This window comes from Alligator sinensis, unplaced genomic scaffold (genome assembly GCF_000455745.1).
Source record: "Alligator sinensis unplaced genomic scaffold, ASM45574v1 scaffold771_1, whole genome shotgun sequence".
Classification (NCBI taxonomy): domain Eukaryota; kingdom Metazoa; phylum Chordata; order Crocodylia; family Alligatoridae; genus Alligator; species Alligator sinensis.
This window is the reverse complement of record NW_005842911.1, coordinates 568720-585518: the sequence shown is the minus strand read 5'-3', so window position 1 is coordinate 585518 and position 16799 is coordinate 568720. Positions and strand designations below refer to the sequence as shown.

The 16799-nt window shown below is 48.8% G+C and overlaps 3 protein-coding genes across 3 annotated transcripts; 1 reads left to right on the top strand and 2 right to left on the bottom strand.

Annotated features, from left to right (window-relative positions):
- The first annotated feature begins 1841 nt into the window (after nucleotides 1-1841).
- Nucleotides 1842-3597, top strand: LOC112548075 (feather keratin 4-like). Its single transcript, XM_025192314.1, has 2 exons — nucleotides 1842-1865; nucleotides 2692-3597. Exon 2 carries the CDS (start codon nucleotides 2713-2715, stop codon nucleotides 3049-3051), a length of 339 nt encoding a protein of 112 aa, XP_025048099.1. The 5' UTR covers nucleotides 1842-1865; nucleotides 2692-2712; the 3' UTR covers nucleotides 3052-3597.
- Nucleotides 3598-10071: 6474 nt separating this feature from the next.
- Nucleotides 10072-10908, bottom strand: LOC112548072 (feather keratin 4-like). The gene is made up of 2 exons (XM_025192308.1): nucleotides 10792-10908; nucleotides 10072-10452 (listed from the first exon to the last, which is right to left on the bottom strand). The coding sequence occupies exon 2, from the start codon at nucleotides 10429-10431 to the stop codon at nucleotides 10093-10095; it is 339 nt and encodes a 112-aa protein (XP_025048093.1). The 5' UTR covers nucleotides 10432-10452; nucleotides 10792-10908; the 3' UTR covers nucleotides 10072-10092.
- Nucleotides 10909-13360: 2452 nt separating this feature from the next.
- LOC112548071 (feather keratin 4-like) lies at nucleotides 13361-13699 on the bottom strand. Its single transcript, XM_025192307.1, has one exon. It carries the CDS (start codon nucleotides 13697-13699, stop codon nucleotides 13361-13363), a length of 339 nt encoding a protein of 112 aa, XP_025048092.1.
- Between the last annotated feature and the right edge of the window lie 3100 nt (nucleotides 13700-16799).

Genomic DNA, 16799 nt, shown 5'->3' with positions numbered 1-16799 from the left:
AACCAACCAGCAATGCTTCCTACCGCTGCTTTTCCACCATTTGGATGATACTGAAGTCCCCCAGCACACTGTGGGTGGTACTGCAGAGACTGCTGCAGCCCAGGAAACTGAGACAGGAGTAGTTTTCTGCCACAAGATGATAGCCACAACCTGAGCCCTTCCTGCTCTTAGCAGGATACCTCTGGGAAATGTGCTAGGACAGAACAGGTCCTGGGAACTTGCTAGGGTGGACACGTAGCAAATGGACAAAGCAGGGGATGTGGCAGGAAGGATGTCAGGGCAGAAGTGGAGTGAGGGTGGGTCTTTGGGCTCTGTCAGGCTTGCAGGACAGCACAAAGTCTTTAGCCCCTGGTTCTTCACATTGTAGTGCAATGTAGTGACAGTGAATCCCAGGGTAACTACCTGCCACATCTGCCCTAATGAATGCTGCACATTCCCACCTGAGAGTATCATCACTGCAATATGGGTCATGTAAGTAAAATGCAGTGTTTTTCCAGGACTTTAGGCTGATTTCCACAGAGATTTCTATTTCTATTTCAAGCACCAAAGGGAAGAGAAGCACAGGACACTGAGAATGCCATGCCGTACAATCTTTAATGGGAAGAAGAAGTGGCATTTACAGAACATAGTCATGCATGGGAAGGTCATCATGATTTTGCAAGGGCTTTAGCCAACCACCGCCCCCAAACTCTCCGAGGTGCAGAGACCTCAGAGCTCCCTGATTTCAGCTGGACCATTGGTGCCAAGCTCTTCCAAAAGCCATGCCCCTCAATGCATTCATGGTGGTCTTCATTTCCACTCCTGGGGTGTTCCCTGTGCTGTGGGTTTTCCTGCTGGGTTTAACAGGACCCGCAGTTGCCATAGCGGTACTTATTGTACTGCTGGGAATAGTAAGGGGACAGTTGACGGGTGAACTGGAGACGCGCTGTGGACACAGAGCTCCCTATGGACACGGCGTACTGCCAGCTACCCAGCGGCACCATTCAGGCTGCGAGGCAGAGGCATACAGGAGATCATTCTTTCAATCCCCAGAGATTGATTTACCCCTTCTGACAGGCACTAAGGCCCGCCCCTTGTCAGGAAAATGTAATAAAAATCCCCTCGTGACAATTTGAAGGAAGCAACTGTTCTCAGACTGCAAGCTCTCACATCTTTGGGGAACATGCAACACGAGGAAAAGGGGAACATGTTCAAAAGAACCACAGGAATCATCGAGGGCCTCAGAAACTATTGCTTAGCACTATGCACTTGGGAAAGCAATGAAGTAGGAATAGGGACCCTAACTCTTGCTTCTTGAAAGATTTGGCAGCAGGTTTGTTCTTACCTACACAAACCTGAGGTTTCATATAGCAAGGGTTTATAGTGGCACTGAGTTTAAGTGAAGTGAGGAACTTCATGTAACCCCAATGTGCAACACAGCTGCGTGAAACAAAGGGACACAAGTCTTTGGAGGATGAGAGGCCTAGATTTCTTTCTAATGATGCGACTATTCTGCGTTGAATTCGTTTTTAAAATAACTCACCAAGTATTCGACTCTTTGCTACTGTACCATGGCTGAAGACAGGGGAATGATATTGGAGATCACTTTGGCTAAAACAGGTTTCGGTTGAAAGCCTCCTACAGTCTTTGTCACATTCATGTCATGTCTTTTGTGTCTGCAAATTGCCCAATAATCAAAACAGCATGCAAAGCTTGCCTGAGGTCAGGGAGTGACACATGCAAGGTATTTTTCTCGTGTGATGAAAGGCCCATGCACATAAAGGATGTCTCAGTGGCTCCAGGCAGTACAAGGCAACATATAAAAGCACTTGCAGCTCAGAGCTCTTCTAATCACTCTCCTGCGTTTCTCCTCCTGGGTGAACCAAGTAAGTCTATTTTCACTCTATATTTTTCAAATTTGTAAGACTTTTCTGTAGGAACTTCAAAACGGAGCCTCGCATTGATACTCTGGGAGCTTTTCTGTTGTTTTCACAGGAGATCATTTTAGCCATTTCCACCCCCAGGCATCGATGGGTGCGGGTTTTAGAACTTATGGGTTAAGTTCCAATAAAATGAGATGGATATTGATAATGCAGAATAGGGAAAGCTTCCAAATATGTACCAAACAATTCTACTAAAAAAAAAACAACATCAGCTCAAATACAATAGGATATCATAAAGGAAAGCTATAGTTTCATATGGCTCATTTAAGAGCTGATTTGAGGAGAGTGTCTTCATCTCCACCAAATGGGAAGGGCTTCAATTATTTCACATATAGAGATCAGCTGCAGGAAACTAACTGTTGTTTTAGGCTTATTAAAGATGAGTCCATGGGATGCCCATTCTCCGCACTGCAGGCCAGCAACACTGAAACTTCTGGTCCTTGCTCTTTGCTGTAGTCCCCAAGTGATCCTGAACCAATTGATGCCTGTCTGTGTCTTAGTATCTGCACTCATAGCAGCACATGCACCGGCACTTGTTTTCAGGAGATTGGGCTATATGGGGCAGCAGAGCGTGAAGCAGGTTCATCACTATTAGGTGGCCTTGGTACACAATTTTCAAGTCATCAAAGAAAGAGCGAGGTGAGGGTCAAAAGAAATGCCTGCAATGCCAAAATCTCTCTCTTCCGGTCCATCTAGACTTCCATGCAGGACTCTTGCGGGCTGCTACTGCACTCTTTCTTGAGCATTGCATTTATCCTGTCTTTTCCAGGTGCAGCTGAATTGCAGAAAGATGTCCTTCACCCGCCAGCTGCTCAGCTCCCGCTGCTTCAACCCCTGCGAGGTGACCTGCCCTCAGCCATACGCCAATGCCTGGAACGAGCCCTGCGTCACGTCCTGCGGTGACTCCAGAGCCGTGGTCTACCCACCTCCAGTGGTCATCACCTTCCCAGGACCCATCCTCAGCTCCTGCCCCCAGGAGAGCTACGTGGGCACCTCAGAGCCACTCCAGATCGGCAGCTCCTTTGTCTCCAGGGGCTCTGTTGGGTCCGGGAGCTCCTTAGGATGCCTGTCCCCTTACTATTCCCAGCGGTACAATAAGTACCGCTATGACAACTGCGGGTCCTGTTAAACCCAGCAGGAAAACCCACAGCACAGGGAACACCCCAGGAGTGGAAAGCAATATAGTCATAAATACAGGACATGGTTTTCAGAAAGGCAGGGTGCACCGGGTCTTACAGAAACCTGGGAGACATGGAGGTGCTCAGCATCTCTGAACAAACAGGCCCAGATTTCTCCATTAGATTTCGGACAATATCCACTCATCCTGCCCCATGTGCCGCCTTTCCAGGAACAACTGCCTGTGGTTTCTGGTTATTAAAAACTACCACACCTGAAATGTATTGGGAGTGTTGCTCTGTCCCTCTCTGTAGGCTGTTGTCTCTGCGATTTGATAGCATCTGGAAGAAACTGAAAGCATCTCATGAACGGCTGAAAACAGGACTTGCTCATCAGCGTCCACAGCAGCAACTAGGAGGAGAACCTCGTGGGGAAATACTGCCCATTTGGGGTGGGCAAGCGATTTTGGCCCTTCTCCAAACTTTGGAAGCAAAATCTTTATTCTCTGTATGATTATGTGCTCTCAGCTCCATTTCTTGTTCCCAATAAAGATCGTGCTGCATCCTAATCCATATATCTGGTTTGACTTTCTCCTCCACTTATAAATTAAATATCTCTCAGAGTTATATTTTCCCCTTGTGAGAGGGGGCTTAATGATATACAACTAATGCCCTACTCAGGCCCATTAAAAACATGAAACTGGCCTCTTATTTGGCCCACAGCAGCCTGCAGGTTCCCACTACAGCGGTGATTTTCATACATGTCTCACTCTTTGAGAGTGATTCCTTGCACAGGGATCATCAGCCTCATTGTCACTGTCACCTCTGCTGGCTGACATTGCACTAGCAAGGTGGAGAAGAAAGGTCTGGAGGGAAACTGCCCCCTGTTCTTCCAGCCCCCGCTTAAGCCCCCAGCACCTCATCTCCACACATAGCCTTGAAATCCCCCTCCCCACCCCAGGCCACCCACCCCAGTGCAGGCTGACCTCTGTACAGGGGCTCCAGAGAGGTCCTGGTAAACCTACAGTTGTGGGACCCTGCATGGGGATCGGCTGTGGAAAGGGGCTGGGTGAATTTTTGTGCTCTGGTGGTACAGTACAGCCAAAATGACCTGAGTGGTGAATCTCTTGGCTCCTAAGCACAAGTACAGTCATGCTTGAGAGCATGCAAATGCAAGACAAATTGAGGGTTTGGACCAAAACAAATCTCATGAGGTTCAACAAGGACACGTGCCAAGTCCTGCACTTAGGACAGGACAATCCCAAGCACCGGTACAGGCCGGGGGCTGACTGGCTGGGGAGCAGCTCTGCAGAAAAGGGCCTGGGGGTGACAGGGGACAAAAAGACAGATGGGAGCCAGCAGTGTGCCCTTGTTGTCAAGAAGGCTAACAGCTTCGTGAGCTGTACTGGTAGGAGCATTGCCAGTAGTTGAAGGGAAGTGATTATTCCCTTCTATTCAGCACTGGCGAGGCCACATCTGGAGTCCTGTGTCCAGTTTTGGGCCCCCCACTACAGAAAGGAGTTGGAAAGAGTTCAGTGGAGGGCAACGAAAATGGATCGAGAGCTGTAGCATATGACTTGTGATGAGAGACTGGGGGAACCAGACTGATTTAGTCTGGAGAAGAGAAGGCCGACAAGGGATTTAATAGCAGCTTTCAACTCCCTGAAGTGGGGTTGCAAAGATGATGGAGCTGGACTGTTCTCAGTGGTGGCAGATGACAGAACAAGGAGAAAAGGGCTCAAGTTGTAGCAAGGAAAGATTATTATTATTAGCAACATTTTTCTCACTAGGAGGGTGGTGAAGCAGTCGAATAGGTTACCTAAAGAGGTGATGGATGTCTCCATCCTTAGAGGTGTTTAAGACCCAGCTAAACAAAGCTTGGGCTGGCAGTGGCGATGTGTAGGGGGTGCACCCCCTGAGAGTGTCAGTGCACCCCCTGATGGCCAAGTTCACCGCTTAGGCAATGGGAGTGGGGGCTGGCAGGAACGACGGTGCCCCCCCTGCAAGTGCTAGCCGATCGCTGCACTCTCTGCAGTACACTTCTGGGAGCGGCTGCAGTGATCAGCCGGCGCTTTGTCCCAGACACGTGTCTCACCCTACCTAACCCCTCAGCACCAGATCTCCACACCTACCCTGGCTGATTTAGTCTGGAGAAGAGAAGACCAGGAAAGGATTTAACAGCAGCTTTCAGCTCCCTGCAGGGGGGTTGCAAAGAGGATGGAGCTGGACCGTTCTCAGCGGTGGCAGATGACAGAGCAAGGAGCAAAGGGCTCACGTTGTAGCAAGGAAAAAATGTTAGATATTAGCAAACTTTTCTCACTAGATGGGTGGTGAAGCACTGGAATAGGATACCTAGAGAGGTGGTGGAGGCTCCATTCTTGGAGGTGTTTAAGACCCAGCTAGAAAAAGCCTTGCTGGCAGTGACGATGCATAGAGGGGGCACGGGGAAGGGGCACGTGCACCCTCTGAGAGCCCCGGTGCACCCCCTGACAGCCAATTTCACCGCTTAGGTGATGGGCAGGGGCACAGGCAGGAATTGCAGTGACCGCCCGGCATGTGCTGGCCAATTGCTGCGGTTGTTGCAGCCACTTTCGGGACTGGCTGCGTCCACTTCTGGGAGTGGTTACAGCAATCGGCTGGCACTTGCTCCCAGAAGCAGCCGCAGCCATTCCCCAAAGTGGCTGCAGCGAGCGCAGAGTTTGCCCAGAGTGATCAGCTGCCATGGGATCACCCAGGGGACTCCCCCCTTGTCCGCAGGATATCCCGCAGCAGTTACCCCCTGGTTGGCAGGATCGCCCCCCCCAGACTGCATGATCACCCATGGGGGAACCCCCTCCCGAGATCACAAGATCGCCCACTGGGGACACCCCCCACTCTGGGTTTGGTCATGTCTATGAGTGTTCGCAGTGGAGCGGGATGACAGGATCAAGTTCACCCTGACACAGTGGCTCTGATGAGATGAATGCAGCAGGTATCGCTTATCAGGTGTGGTCCATCTCCACCTGTCCTGACCTGCGCATCCAAATTACCCAGGACCTGGCTCATGCATTCTTGATGCTGATCTCATTCTTCCTGCAAAGCTTCATTGCTCTGCCTTTTTTTCTGTCACAAGAAGCATTGCTTGAATGGGGCTGAGCCTAAGAACCTGGATGTATGGCCTAAACTGGACCTATTTTACTGATCACAAACCATGATTTAATTACAAGGTCAACTATTCTCTCCAAAAGCCCATCCATTAGGCAGTTCCTTCTCCTGCATTGTACAGTCTGACATTGTCTCCTCACCTGTCTGTTCTGTAGGACCCTAGATTTTATCGGATGAAAATGTGCTAATGCCAGTTTCCTAGCAAAGATTTAATCCAAGCATATAACTGAGTTGGTGCTTTGATTTGTAAAAGTAGCATGCAAAGCTTCCTGGAATAGCAACCTTTAGGTATCTTCCAACCAAACCCCTAAGGGCAGGATATGATCTGGAAAAGACTCTTATGAAAAAGCCCCTCTTTTCCCAAATGAGCATTGATACCAGATGCAAGTTTAAGATGAAATGTGACACCTCAACAAGAGTGAAGTTAAATCAAGTGCACCCACCCCACAGAGGAGAACAGAAGCACTTAAAAAAGAGCTGAGTGGCTAACACTTTCAAATACTCTTTGAGACAACCACAAGGCTATTGAGACACCATTTGAGCCTAAAGGCCTAAGGGCATTACTAAACCAAACGTGCTGCATGTGTAATTCATCCAGGTGTTGCAATGTAATTGCTTTTCCAGCTAATCCTTATAAGCATTAAGTTATCATCCTTTTAATACCATGACAAGCTCATTACACCCTCCAGGCTTTCTTTGATTTTAAAAACTTGATGGCCTAAATTGCTTCCTGGAATTATGCTTTTTGGTTTTGAGTGGGCAGGAATCAAGATTCATTTTCTTAGTGCTTTAAACAGCTTCAGCATATGAAGGAGGAATAGAAGTGTATGGCCTAGTATACATGATGCATACTGCTATGGCAACTGTGGGTCCTTTTAACCCCACAGGAAAATCCACCGCACAGGGAACACGCCAGAAGTGGAAACCAAGACCACCATGAATGCATCGAAGTGTTGGCTTTCAGAAGCTCTCAGCACCAATGGTCCAGATGCAATCAGGGAGCTCTGAGCTCTCTGCAGCTCACAGAGTTTTGGGGAATTGTTGGCTAAAGCCCTTCCCAAAACATGATGCCCTGCCCATGCATGATTATGTTCTGTAAATGCCACTTCTTATTCCCATTGAAGATTGTGCTGCATGACATTCTCACTGTCCTGGCCTTCTCTTCCCTTTGGTGCTTGAAATACTACTCTCTGGGGAAATGATCACTTTGGGAAAGGCTGAGTACAAGTTCTGTTAACCACAAAAGGTCTTGCAATGAGAAGGGAGTCTGAGCCCTTACATGTTCAGGTGAAATTATTGCCCTGGCAGAGGCTGGGTATACGGTCTGTGTACCACACTAGGTCTTGCAATGAGAGGAGAGTCTAAGCACTTACATAGTCAGTAGCAGCCTGAGATGCTTGGCATAAAACTGCATTTTACTTATGTAACCCATATTGCAGTGATGATACTTTTGCATGGGACATTGCAGCATTCATGAAGGCAGATCAGGTGGGGCGGGAGGGGGGGGGGTTAGCATGGGATTCACTGTCATCACTTTGAACTAAAATGTGAAGAAGCAGGGGCTAAAGACTTTATGCAGTCCTACAAGCCTGGCAGGACCCCAGGACCCACCCTCACTCCACTTCTGCCCTGACACTCTTCCTGCTGTGTCCCCTCTCTTGTCCATTCACTAAGTGTCCACTCTAGTAAGGTCCCAGGAGTTCACACAAGTGCAGTCATGCTACAGAGCATGGTGAAGGTGGCCTTGGGAGTGGGCAATGTATACACCCACCTCTCCAGGTCCCACCACCATCCCCTGGGCTGAGATGTAAAGGCCTGGGCAGAGCAGCAGGACTGGGGAGGGCTATGGCAGTGGTGACCCAGGAGCAACTGGTCCCCTATGCCTGGAGCCTGGTGTGGAGGGGTAGGGAGAAGCCCAACCTGCTGCAGAGCGCCAGCTTCTGCTCACGGCTCTTCTTTGGCTGAGTGCAAGCCCAACAAAGGTACTGGGGGAATGCCTGCCCCCAGGTCACTGCCTGCCTTCTGGAGTTCAGGGCAGAAGAAAGTGGCTGGACCTTGGTGCAACCACCTCTGGCGGGCCAGGAGCCTGCCTGCCTCTTCCCAATGCCGGCTTCATCTCAGGTCCTTTTGCAGCATCTGGTGATGGCAGCTTCAGCCCAGGAAAGCTTGTGTTCTACCTCCATCTCTGTCTGTCTGTAGCAATATCTAGCAAATGCCATGGGCAGCACCCAAGGAAACAGGGAGAGCAGGTGGGGTCTGAATAAAGAAGATGAAGAGTTCAAAGAGGGATTTGGGCTGAATGCAGAAATGAGACGAGGAGGACACTGAAGCAGAGACATAAGGGCCAAAAGCCAAATTCCCTTTTGTACCGATACCCAATTTTCCCACTGAGATCGTTGGTCTGCTCAACAGCTCCCATTAGCACAGTAGCTGAACCTTTTCCTTCATCCTCATTTGACCTTGCCCTCATTTTCTTCCTGGTCCTAGCATAGAGGTTTACCACCATCTCAGAAACATGCCTCCAGTGTATAGTAACCTATAGCTGCCCTGTACATTAAATGGCACATCTGAAAGCAAGGCCCAATGCCTGCAATGTGGAGAGGGGGGCTCTGGGGATCCCATTCCTCCTCCTCCCTTATCCAGCCTCCAGTTGCTACAAGAACTTCTCTTCTCTGCACCATCTACCCCACTCCTCACATGGCCAAGGGTGAGATAGATGGTCTTAAGCAACAAGCTGTGCTTCCTTCAGCTCTTTGTCCACCACTTGGATGATACTAATGCCCCCCAGGGCACTGTGGGTGGTGCTGCATAGACTGCTACAACCCCAGAAATTGAGACCAGAGTTGTTTTCCGCCACAACATGCTAGCCACAACCTGACCCCTGCCTGCTCTCAGCAACAAACCCCTGGGAAATACGCTAGGACAGAACAGCTCTGGGAACTTGCTACAGCGGACACGTAGCAAATGTACAAATGAGGGGACATGGCAGTACAAATGTCAGGCCAGAAGTGGAGCGAGGGTGGGTCCTGGGGTCCTGCCAGGCTTGTAGGACAGCCAGAAGTCTTTACCCCTGCTTCTTCATATTGCTAGCGCAGTATCATGACAGTGAATCCCAGGGTAACCACCTGCCACATCTGCCCTCATGAATGCTGCACATTCCCAAACAAGAGTATCATCACTGCAATATGAGTCATGTACGTGAAATACAGTGTTGTGCCAGGACTTCAGGCTGATACTTATTACGTAAGGCAGAGCTTTCCAAACTTTTCATGTTGGTGACACACTTTTTAGACGTGCATCATTTCGCGACACAGTAATTAAGTTCCGGGGGAGGGGCCAAGGGAAGCAGATGCGAGTAAGGGAGCTCCGCGGTGCCCTTCCGCAAAATTTTCTGCATTTCGCACGACACACCTACACACTGCCACCGACACACTAATGTGTCGCGGCACACAGTTTGGAAAGCTCTGACGTAAGGGCTCAGACACTCCTGTCATTGCAAGACCTTTTGTGGTGCACTGAACTTGTATGCAGCCTTTGCCAAGGTGACTATATACCCAGAGATTTGTATTACAAGCACCAAAGGGAAGAGGCCAGGAGACTGAGAATGCCATGCAGCACAGTTTTTAATGAGAATAAGAAGTTACATTAACAGGACATAATCATGCAGAGAAGGTATTGGGAAGGACTTTAGCCAACACCTGCCCCAAAGCTCTCAGAGGTGCAGAGAGCTCAGAGCTCCCTGATTTCAGTGGGAACATTGGTGCCAAGATCTTCCGAAAGCCATGCCCCTTGATGTATTCATGGTGGTCTTGGTTTCCACTCCGCGTAATTCCCTGTGCTGTCGGTTTCCACTCACATCCTGTAACCTGTGCCATGGGTCGTTCCCTGTGCTTTGGGTTTTCCTGTTGGGTTTAACAGGACCCGCAGTTGTCATAGCGGTACTTATTGTACCGCTGGGAATAGTAAGGGGACAGGCATCCTAAGGAGCTCCCGGACCCAACAGAGCCCCTGGAGACAAAGGAGCTGCCGATCTGGAGCGGCTCTGAGGTGCCCACGTAGCTCTCCTGGGGGCAGGAGCTGAGGATGGGTCCTGGGAAGGTGATGACCACTGGGGGTGGGTAGACCACGGCTCTGGAGTCACCGCAGGACGTGACGCAGGGCTCGTTCCAGGCATTGGCGTATGGCTGAGGGCAGGTCACCTCACAGGGGTTGTAGCAGCGGGAGCTGAGCAGCTGGCGGTTGAAAGACATCTTTCTGCAAAGGAGCTACACCTGAAACAGCCAAGGTCAAGTAGCATTAATATAAGGATCAAAGAGACAGCAGAAGAGTGCATCTGAAGCACATATGGTATGATTTTGGAACTGCAGGGTGTCTTCAGTCTACCGACGAGTGTCTGTGCCTAATGAGGGGTGTCTCTAGTGTAACGAGGGGTGCCTCTGTCTAAAAAGGTTGAGATCCACTCTCCTAAAACCTGTCTTCACCAATGCTCACAACCAAACCCTGGCTTCCTGGTAGCAGTAGAAGGACTTACAAAGTATTTGAGAGTTTTAACTCAATGCGAAAGAGAGATTTTAGCAGATAATTAGAAACCAGAGAGAAGTGAGACTTACTCAGTTCAGCGAGGAGGAGAAGTCCAGAGAAGTGCATGGAGCAGTGCTGGGGTTGAGCACTTTTATACGGTTCGTTAGCCTGCCTGGAGCACCCGAGACGCCCACAGCACACATGGCCAATCTTGATTGCAAAATAACATTTCCTGGCCATGTCATACCTCAACAAGTGCTTTGCATACTGGTTCCAATGATCAGACAATTTCTCAGCTCTAAATGGCATGACACGCTGGCAGCAGCTTGCAGGTGCCCTTCAAGTCTGAGGTTTTGCAATCCAAATTCCTCCCTGGTATCATTCCTCTGACTTCAGTGGAGTTGAAACAGAAATATATATAAATAATATATTAATGTAAATATGTGTGTGTGTGTAAGAGGAACTAAAAAAGAGGGCGTGGATTTCCATTTTGACACACGAGGGGGTGTCCGAAATAGATCACCTACTCCGTTCAGTCAGGCTGATACGATTGAACACACTTGAACACCATTATCCTACATCTGATGGATGGGTATGTATACGCATTCCTGTATGTTTTATCAGGGCAATTCTAGGCAGCTGTAGTATGGAAAATAGGCAAGAAAATAGAGAAAACAGTTAAAGAACATATTAGACATCACAGTTCGGCACAGTGACTTGGAGACAATGGCAGGTTGGGTGGTTAAAGCACGAGACTGGAAGCTCTCATTCACTTCCTGCCCCTGCCTCAGATTATCCTGGGAAATCGCATGGGAGCAGCTTCTTAGAAGAGCTCAGTACTGAATGGGTCCTAATTTATTGATGGATTTTGAAGCCCCCCGCATCAGCCTGTCTTGTGTACAACTCAGATAATAATCCTTCCTCCCGCTGCTGGATACACCTGCATATTTAGCTCAGGTTGGTCGCATAGGATAGAGTTGTTTTGTTGTTCTGCTTCTCTACAGTGCCCAGAGCACCAGGCACAGATTTAAGTGACATTATCAAGGTAATGCAGGCACTCTAATGATAAGTAATGTCACCAACAAAAAGTAACAGTGCTCGTGTCCCTCAGCCAATTCTTCCCCTGAATGAACTGGACAGTCACCTCGCTGGGGTCACCTAACCCCAGTTGTGTTCCTGCCTAGAGTGGGGGGACTGGACCCGATGATCTGCAAGGTCCCTTCCAGCCCCCGTACAATCTATGCATCTATGAATGACCAAATGATGTTACAGAAATGCCTCAGCCCGTGTCTCAATTATCCTTTCCATAAGTCACACTTAATGACTACCTATAATGATTACCTATCTCACACTCATTTTGTAAAAAGTAATGGCAATGAAAAGGGAAGCTGCTATTTCCCTGTTATAGGGAGAAGTCATAATCTTTACTGGACTATGAAACTCAGTAACAAGATCCACATCCTGAATGAGCTGACAAGCACTGGCTTGGAGAAGTGCAGTGTGCTCCCAAGTGGGGCTGTAGACACTGGGAGCTGGGACTGTATTTGGCAAATGAGAGAACCAGGCCCTATAGGTCTTCCCCATGTTTTGCTTCACTTCACACTGTGGATCCTGACTTCTGAAGGTTTCACAGCCCTGGGCACACGAGTTTGTCAGGTGATGCCTGGTTGGAGCAGGAGCTGAATCGTTGGCACCAGGGAGGCACCAAACTGGACCAGCAGCTCTGGCACCAGCAACGATGGAGTGAATTCCCCATGAATCACTGACAACACATCACAGCAGCCTCAGAAATGCAAATGGTCTGCCCCAGGTAATTTTGCTGGGCACATCCAGAGGGGCCAAATGGGAACACCCAACTGCACGAATACAGCAGTAACACTTGTCCATGCTGTCATCATGAGATGTTTCATTCTTCCAGGAAACATTTATAATTTTTGCCTTTATGGGAAATATTTCATCCATCTAGGCTTTACCAGTACAGCCGCTCAGACCTGGCAGCAGCTCAGCCTGTTTCACTGGCAAGACAGACCTCCTGAGACCAGGGCTGCTCAAATACGCTTCATCCGTACTCCATGGGATGTAACTTTAGTTCGCTCCAACTTCACTCCACACAGCCCAGCCCTGTTTGCCAATACACCGCTAGTAATCACTGGAGTAATAGCGCAAGGTGACGGACAAGGTGGGTGCATGAGAACCTGCGAGTGAATCCCAGGGTAACTACCTGCCACATCTGCCCTAATGAATGCTGCACATTCCCACCCGAGAGTATCATCACTGCAATATGGGTCATGTAAGTAAAATGCAGCGTTTTGCCAGGACTTTAGGCTGATTTCCACAGAGATTTCTATTTCTATTTCAAGCACCAAAGGGAAGAGAAGCCCAGGACACTGAGAATGCCATGTCGTACAATCTTTAATGGGAAGAAGAAGTGGCATTTACAGAACATAATCATGCATGGGAAGGTCATCATGATTTTGCAAGGGCTTTAGCCAACCACTGCCCCCAAACTCTCTGAGGTGCAGAGACCTCAGAGCTCCCTGATTTCAGCTGGACCATTAGTGCCAAGATCTTCCAAAAGCCATGCCCCTCAATGCATTCATGGTGGTCTTCATTTCCACTCCTGGGGTGTTCCCTGTGCTGTGGGTTTTCCTGCTGGGTTTAACAGGACCCGCAGTTGTCATAGCGGTACTTATTGTACCGCTGGGAATAGTAAGGGGACAGGCATCCTAAGGAGCTCCCGGACCCAACAGAGCCCCTGGAGACAAAGGAGCTGCCGATCTGGAGCGGCTCTGAGGTGCCCACGTAGCTCTCCTGGGGGCAGGAGCTGAGGATGGGTCCTGGGAAGGTGATGACCACTGGGGGTGGGTAGACCACGGCTCTGGAGTCACCGCAGGACGTGACGCAGGGCTCGTTCCAGGCATTGGCGTATGGCTGAGGGCAGGTCACCTCACAGGGGTTGTAGCAGCGGGAGCTGAGCAGCTGGCGGTTGAAAGACATCTTTCTGCAAAGGAGCTACACCTGAAACAGCCAAGGTCAAGTAGCATTAATATAAGGATCAAAGAGACAGCAGAAGAGTGCATCTGAAGCACATATGGTATGATTTTGGAACTGCAGGGTGTCTTCAGTCTACCGACGAGTGTCTGTGCCTAATGAGGGGTGTCTCTAGTGTAACGAGGGGTGCCTCTGTCTAAAAAGGTTGAGATCCACTCTCCTAAAACCTGTCTTCACCAATGCTCACAACCAAACCCTGGCTTCCTGGTAGCAGTAGAAGGACTTACAAAGTATTTGAGAGTTTTAACTCAATGCGAAAGAGAGATTTTAGCAGATAATTAGAAACCAGAGAGAAGTGAGACTTACTCAGTTCAGCGAGGAGGAGAAGTCCAGAGAAGTGCATGGAGCAGTGCTGGGGTTGAGCACTTTTATACGGTTCGTTAGCCTGCCTGGAGCACCCGAGACGCCCACAGCACACATGGCCAATCTTGATTGCAAAATAACATTTCCTGGCCATGTCATACCTCAACAAGTGCTTTGCATACTGGTTCCAATGATCAGACAATTTCTCAGCTCTAAATGGCATGACACGCTGGCAGCAGCTTGCAGGTGCCCTTCAAGTCTGAGGTTTTGCAATCCAAATTCCTCCCTGGTATCATTCCTCTGACTTCAGTGGAGTTGAAACAGAAATATATATAAATAATATATTAATGTAAATATGTGTGTGTGTGTAAGAGGAACTAAAAAAGAGGGCGTGGATTTCCATTTTGACACACGAGGGGGTGTCCGAAATAGATCACCTACTCCGTTCAGTCAGGCTGATACGATTGAACACACTTGAACACCATTATCCTACATCTGATGGATGGGTATGTATACGCATTCCTGTATGTTTTATCAGGGCAATTCTAGGCAGCTGTAGTATGGAAAATAGGCAAGAAAATAGAGAAAACAGTTAAAGAACATATTAGACATCACAGTTCGGCACAGTGACTTGGAGACAATGGCAGGTTGGGTGGTTAAAGCACGAGACTGGAAGCTCTCATTCACTTCCTGCCCCTGCCTCAGATTATCCTGGGAAATCGCATGGGAGCAGCTTCTTAGAAGAGCTCAGTACTGAATGGGTCCTAATTTATTGATGGATTTTGAAGCCCCCCGCATCAGCCTGTCTTGTGTACAACTCAGATAATAATCCTTCCTCCCGCTGCTGGATACACCTGCATATTTAGCTCAGGTTGGTCGCATAGGATAGAGTTGTTTTGTTGTTCTGCTTCTCTACAGTGCCCAGAGCACCAGGCACAGATTTAAGTGACATTATCAAGGTAATGCAGGCACTCTAATGATAAGTAATGTCACCAACAAAAAGTAACAGTGCTCGTGTCCCTCAGCCAATTCTTCCCCTGAATGAACTGGACAGTCACCTCGCTGGGGTCACCTAACCCCAGTTGTGTTCCTGCCTAGAGTGGGGGGACTGGACCCGATGATCTGCAAGGTCCCTTCCAGCCCCCGTACAATCTATGCATCTATGAATGACCAAATGATGTTACAGAAATGCCTCAGCCCGTGTCTCAATTATCCTTTCCATAAGTCACACTTAATGACTACCTATAATGATTACCTATCTCACACTCATTTTGTAAAAAGTAATGGCAATGAAAAGGGAAGCTGCTATTTCCCTGTTATAGGGAGAAGTCATAATCTTTACTGGACTATGAAACTCAGTAACAAGATCCACATCCTGAATGAGCTGACAAGCACTGGCTTGGAGAAGTGCAGTGTGCTCCCAAGTGGGGCTGTAGACACTGGGAGCTGGGACTGTATTTGGCAAATGAGAGAACCAGGCCCTATAGGTCTTCCCCATGTTTTGCTTCACTTCACACTGTGGATCCTGACTTCTGAAGGTTTCACAGCCCTGGGCACACGAGTTTGTCAGGTGATGCCTGGTTGGAGCAGGAGCTGAATCGTTGGCACCAGGGAGGCACCAAACTGGACCAGCAGCTCTGGCACCAGCAACGATGGAGTGAATTCCCCATGAATCACTGACAACACATCACAGCAGCCTCAGAAATGCAAATGGTCTGCCCCAGGTAATTTTGCTGGGCACATCCAGAGGGGCCAAATGGGAACACCCAACTGCACGAATACAGCAGTAACACTTGTCCATGCTGTCATCATGAGATGTTTCATTCTTCCAGGAAACATTTATAATTTTTGCCTTTATGGGAAATATTTCATCCATCTAGGCTTTACCAGTACAGCCGCTCAGACCTGGCAGCAGCTCAGCCTGTTTCACTGGCAAGACAGACCTCCTGAGACCAGGGCTGCTCAAATACGCTTCATCCGTACTCCATGGGATGTAACTTTAGTTCGCTCCAACTTCACTCCACACAGCCCAGCCCTGTTTGCCAATACACCGCTAGTAATCACTGGAGTAATAGCGCAAGGTGACGGACAAGGTGGGTGCATGAGAACCTGCGAGTGCCAGGAGAGATGTGGTGTAGGAGTCCAGAGGGATTTGCAAAGGATTGCTAGGATACAATGAAGTGCATGCATAGATTTTTACCTCTGAATATCTCCCCTGGGATATCCACTTTTGGAGATGGCTGTGAGGGCACTGCTACACCCTGCAAATCCTTCCTAGATCAGTAAGGGGGCTTAGCTTTACAGGTGAACTGGAGATGCGCAGAGGATACAGAGCTCCCTATGGACGCAGCCTATTGCCATCTACGCAGAGGCACTGTTCATGCCTAGAGGCAGTGGCATACAGGAGATCAGACTTCCAATCCCCAGAGATTGACTTAAACCTTCGGACAGGCACTAAGGGCAGCACCTCTTTGTCTTATTTTGCAGACAACTGAGCTACAGATTTGACTCAGCATTTAATTTATAAATCCTGCGATAAATCCATACAAGAATCATAGTTTGATGTCTGTTTAGGAAAACATAAAACTGACTTCGTGACATTTGGAAGGAGGCATCGTTTCTCCACCTATAAGCTCTCACATCCTTTGGGAACATACAACATGGGGAAAAAGGGAACATGTTCTAAAGAACCACAGGAAGCATCGAGGGGCTCAGAAACTAATGCTTAGCCTTCGCCCTTGGG

Excerpts from the sequence above, each read along its gene's own strand:
- LOC112548075 (XM_025192314.1), top strand. The coding sequence starts at position 2,713 with ATGTCCTTCACCCGCCAGCTGCTCAGCTCCCGCTGCTTCAACCCCTGC.
- LOC112548072 (XM_025192308.1), bottom strand. The coding sequence starts at position 10,431 with ATGTCTTTCAACCGCCAGCTGCTCAGCTCCCGCTGCTACAACCCCTGT.
- LOC112548071 (XM_025192307.1), bottom strand. The coding sequence starts at position 13,699 with ATGTCTTTCAACCGCCAGCTGCTCAGCTCCCGCTGCTACAACCCCTGT.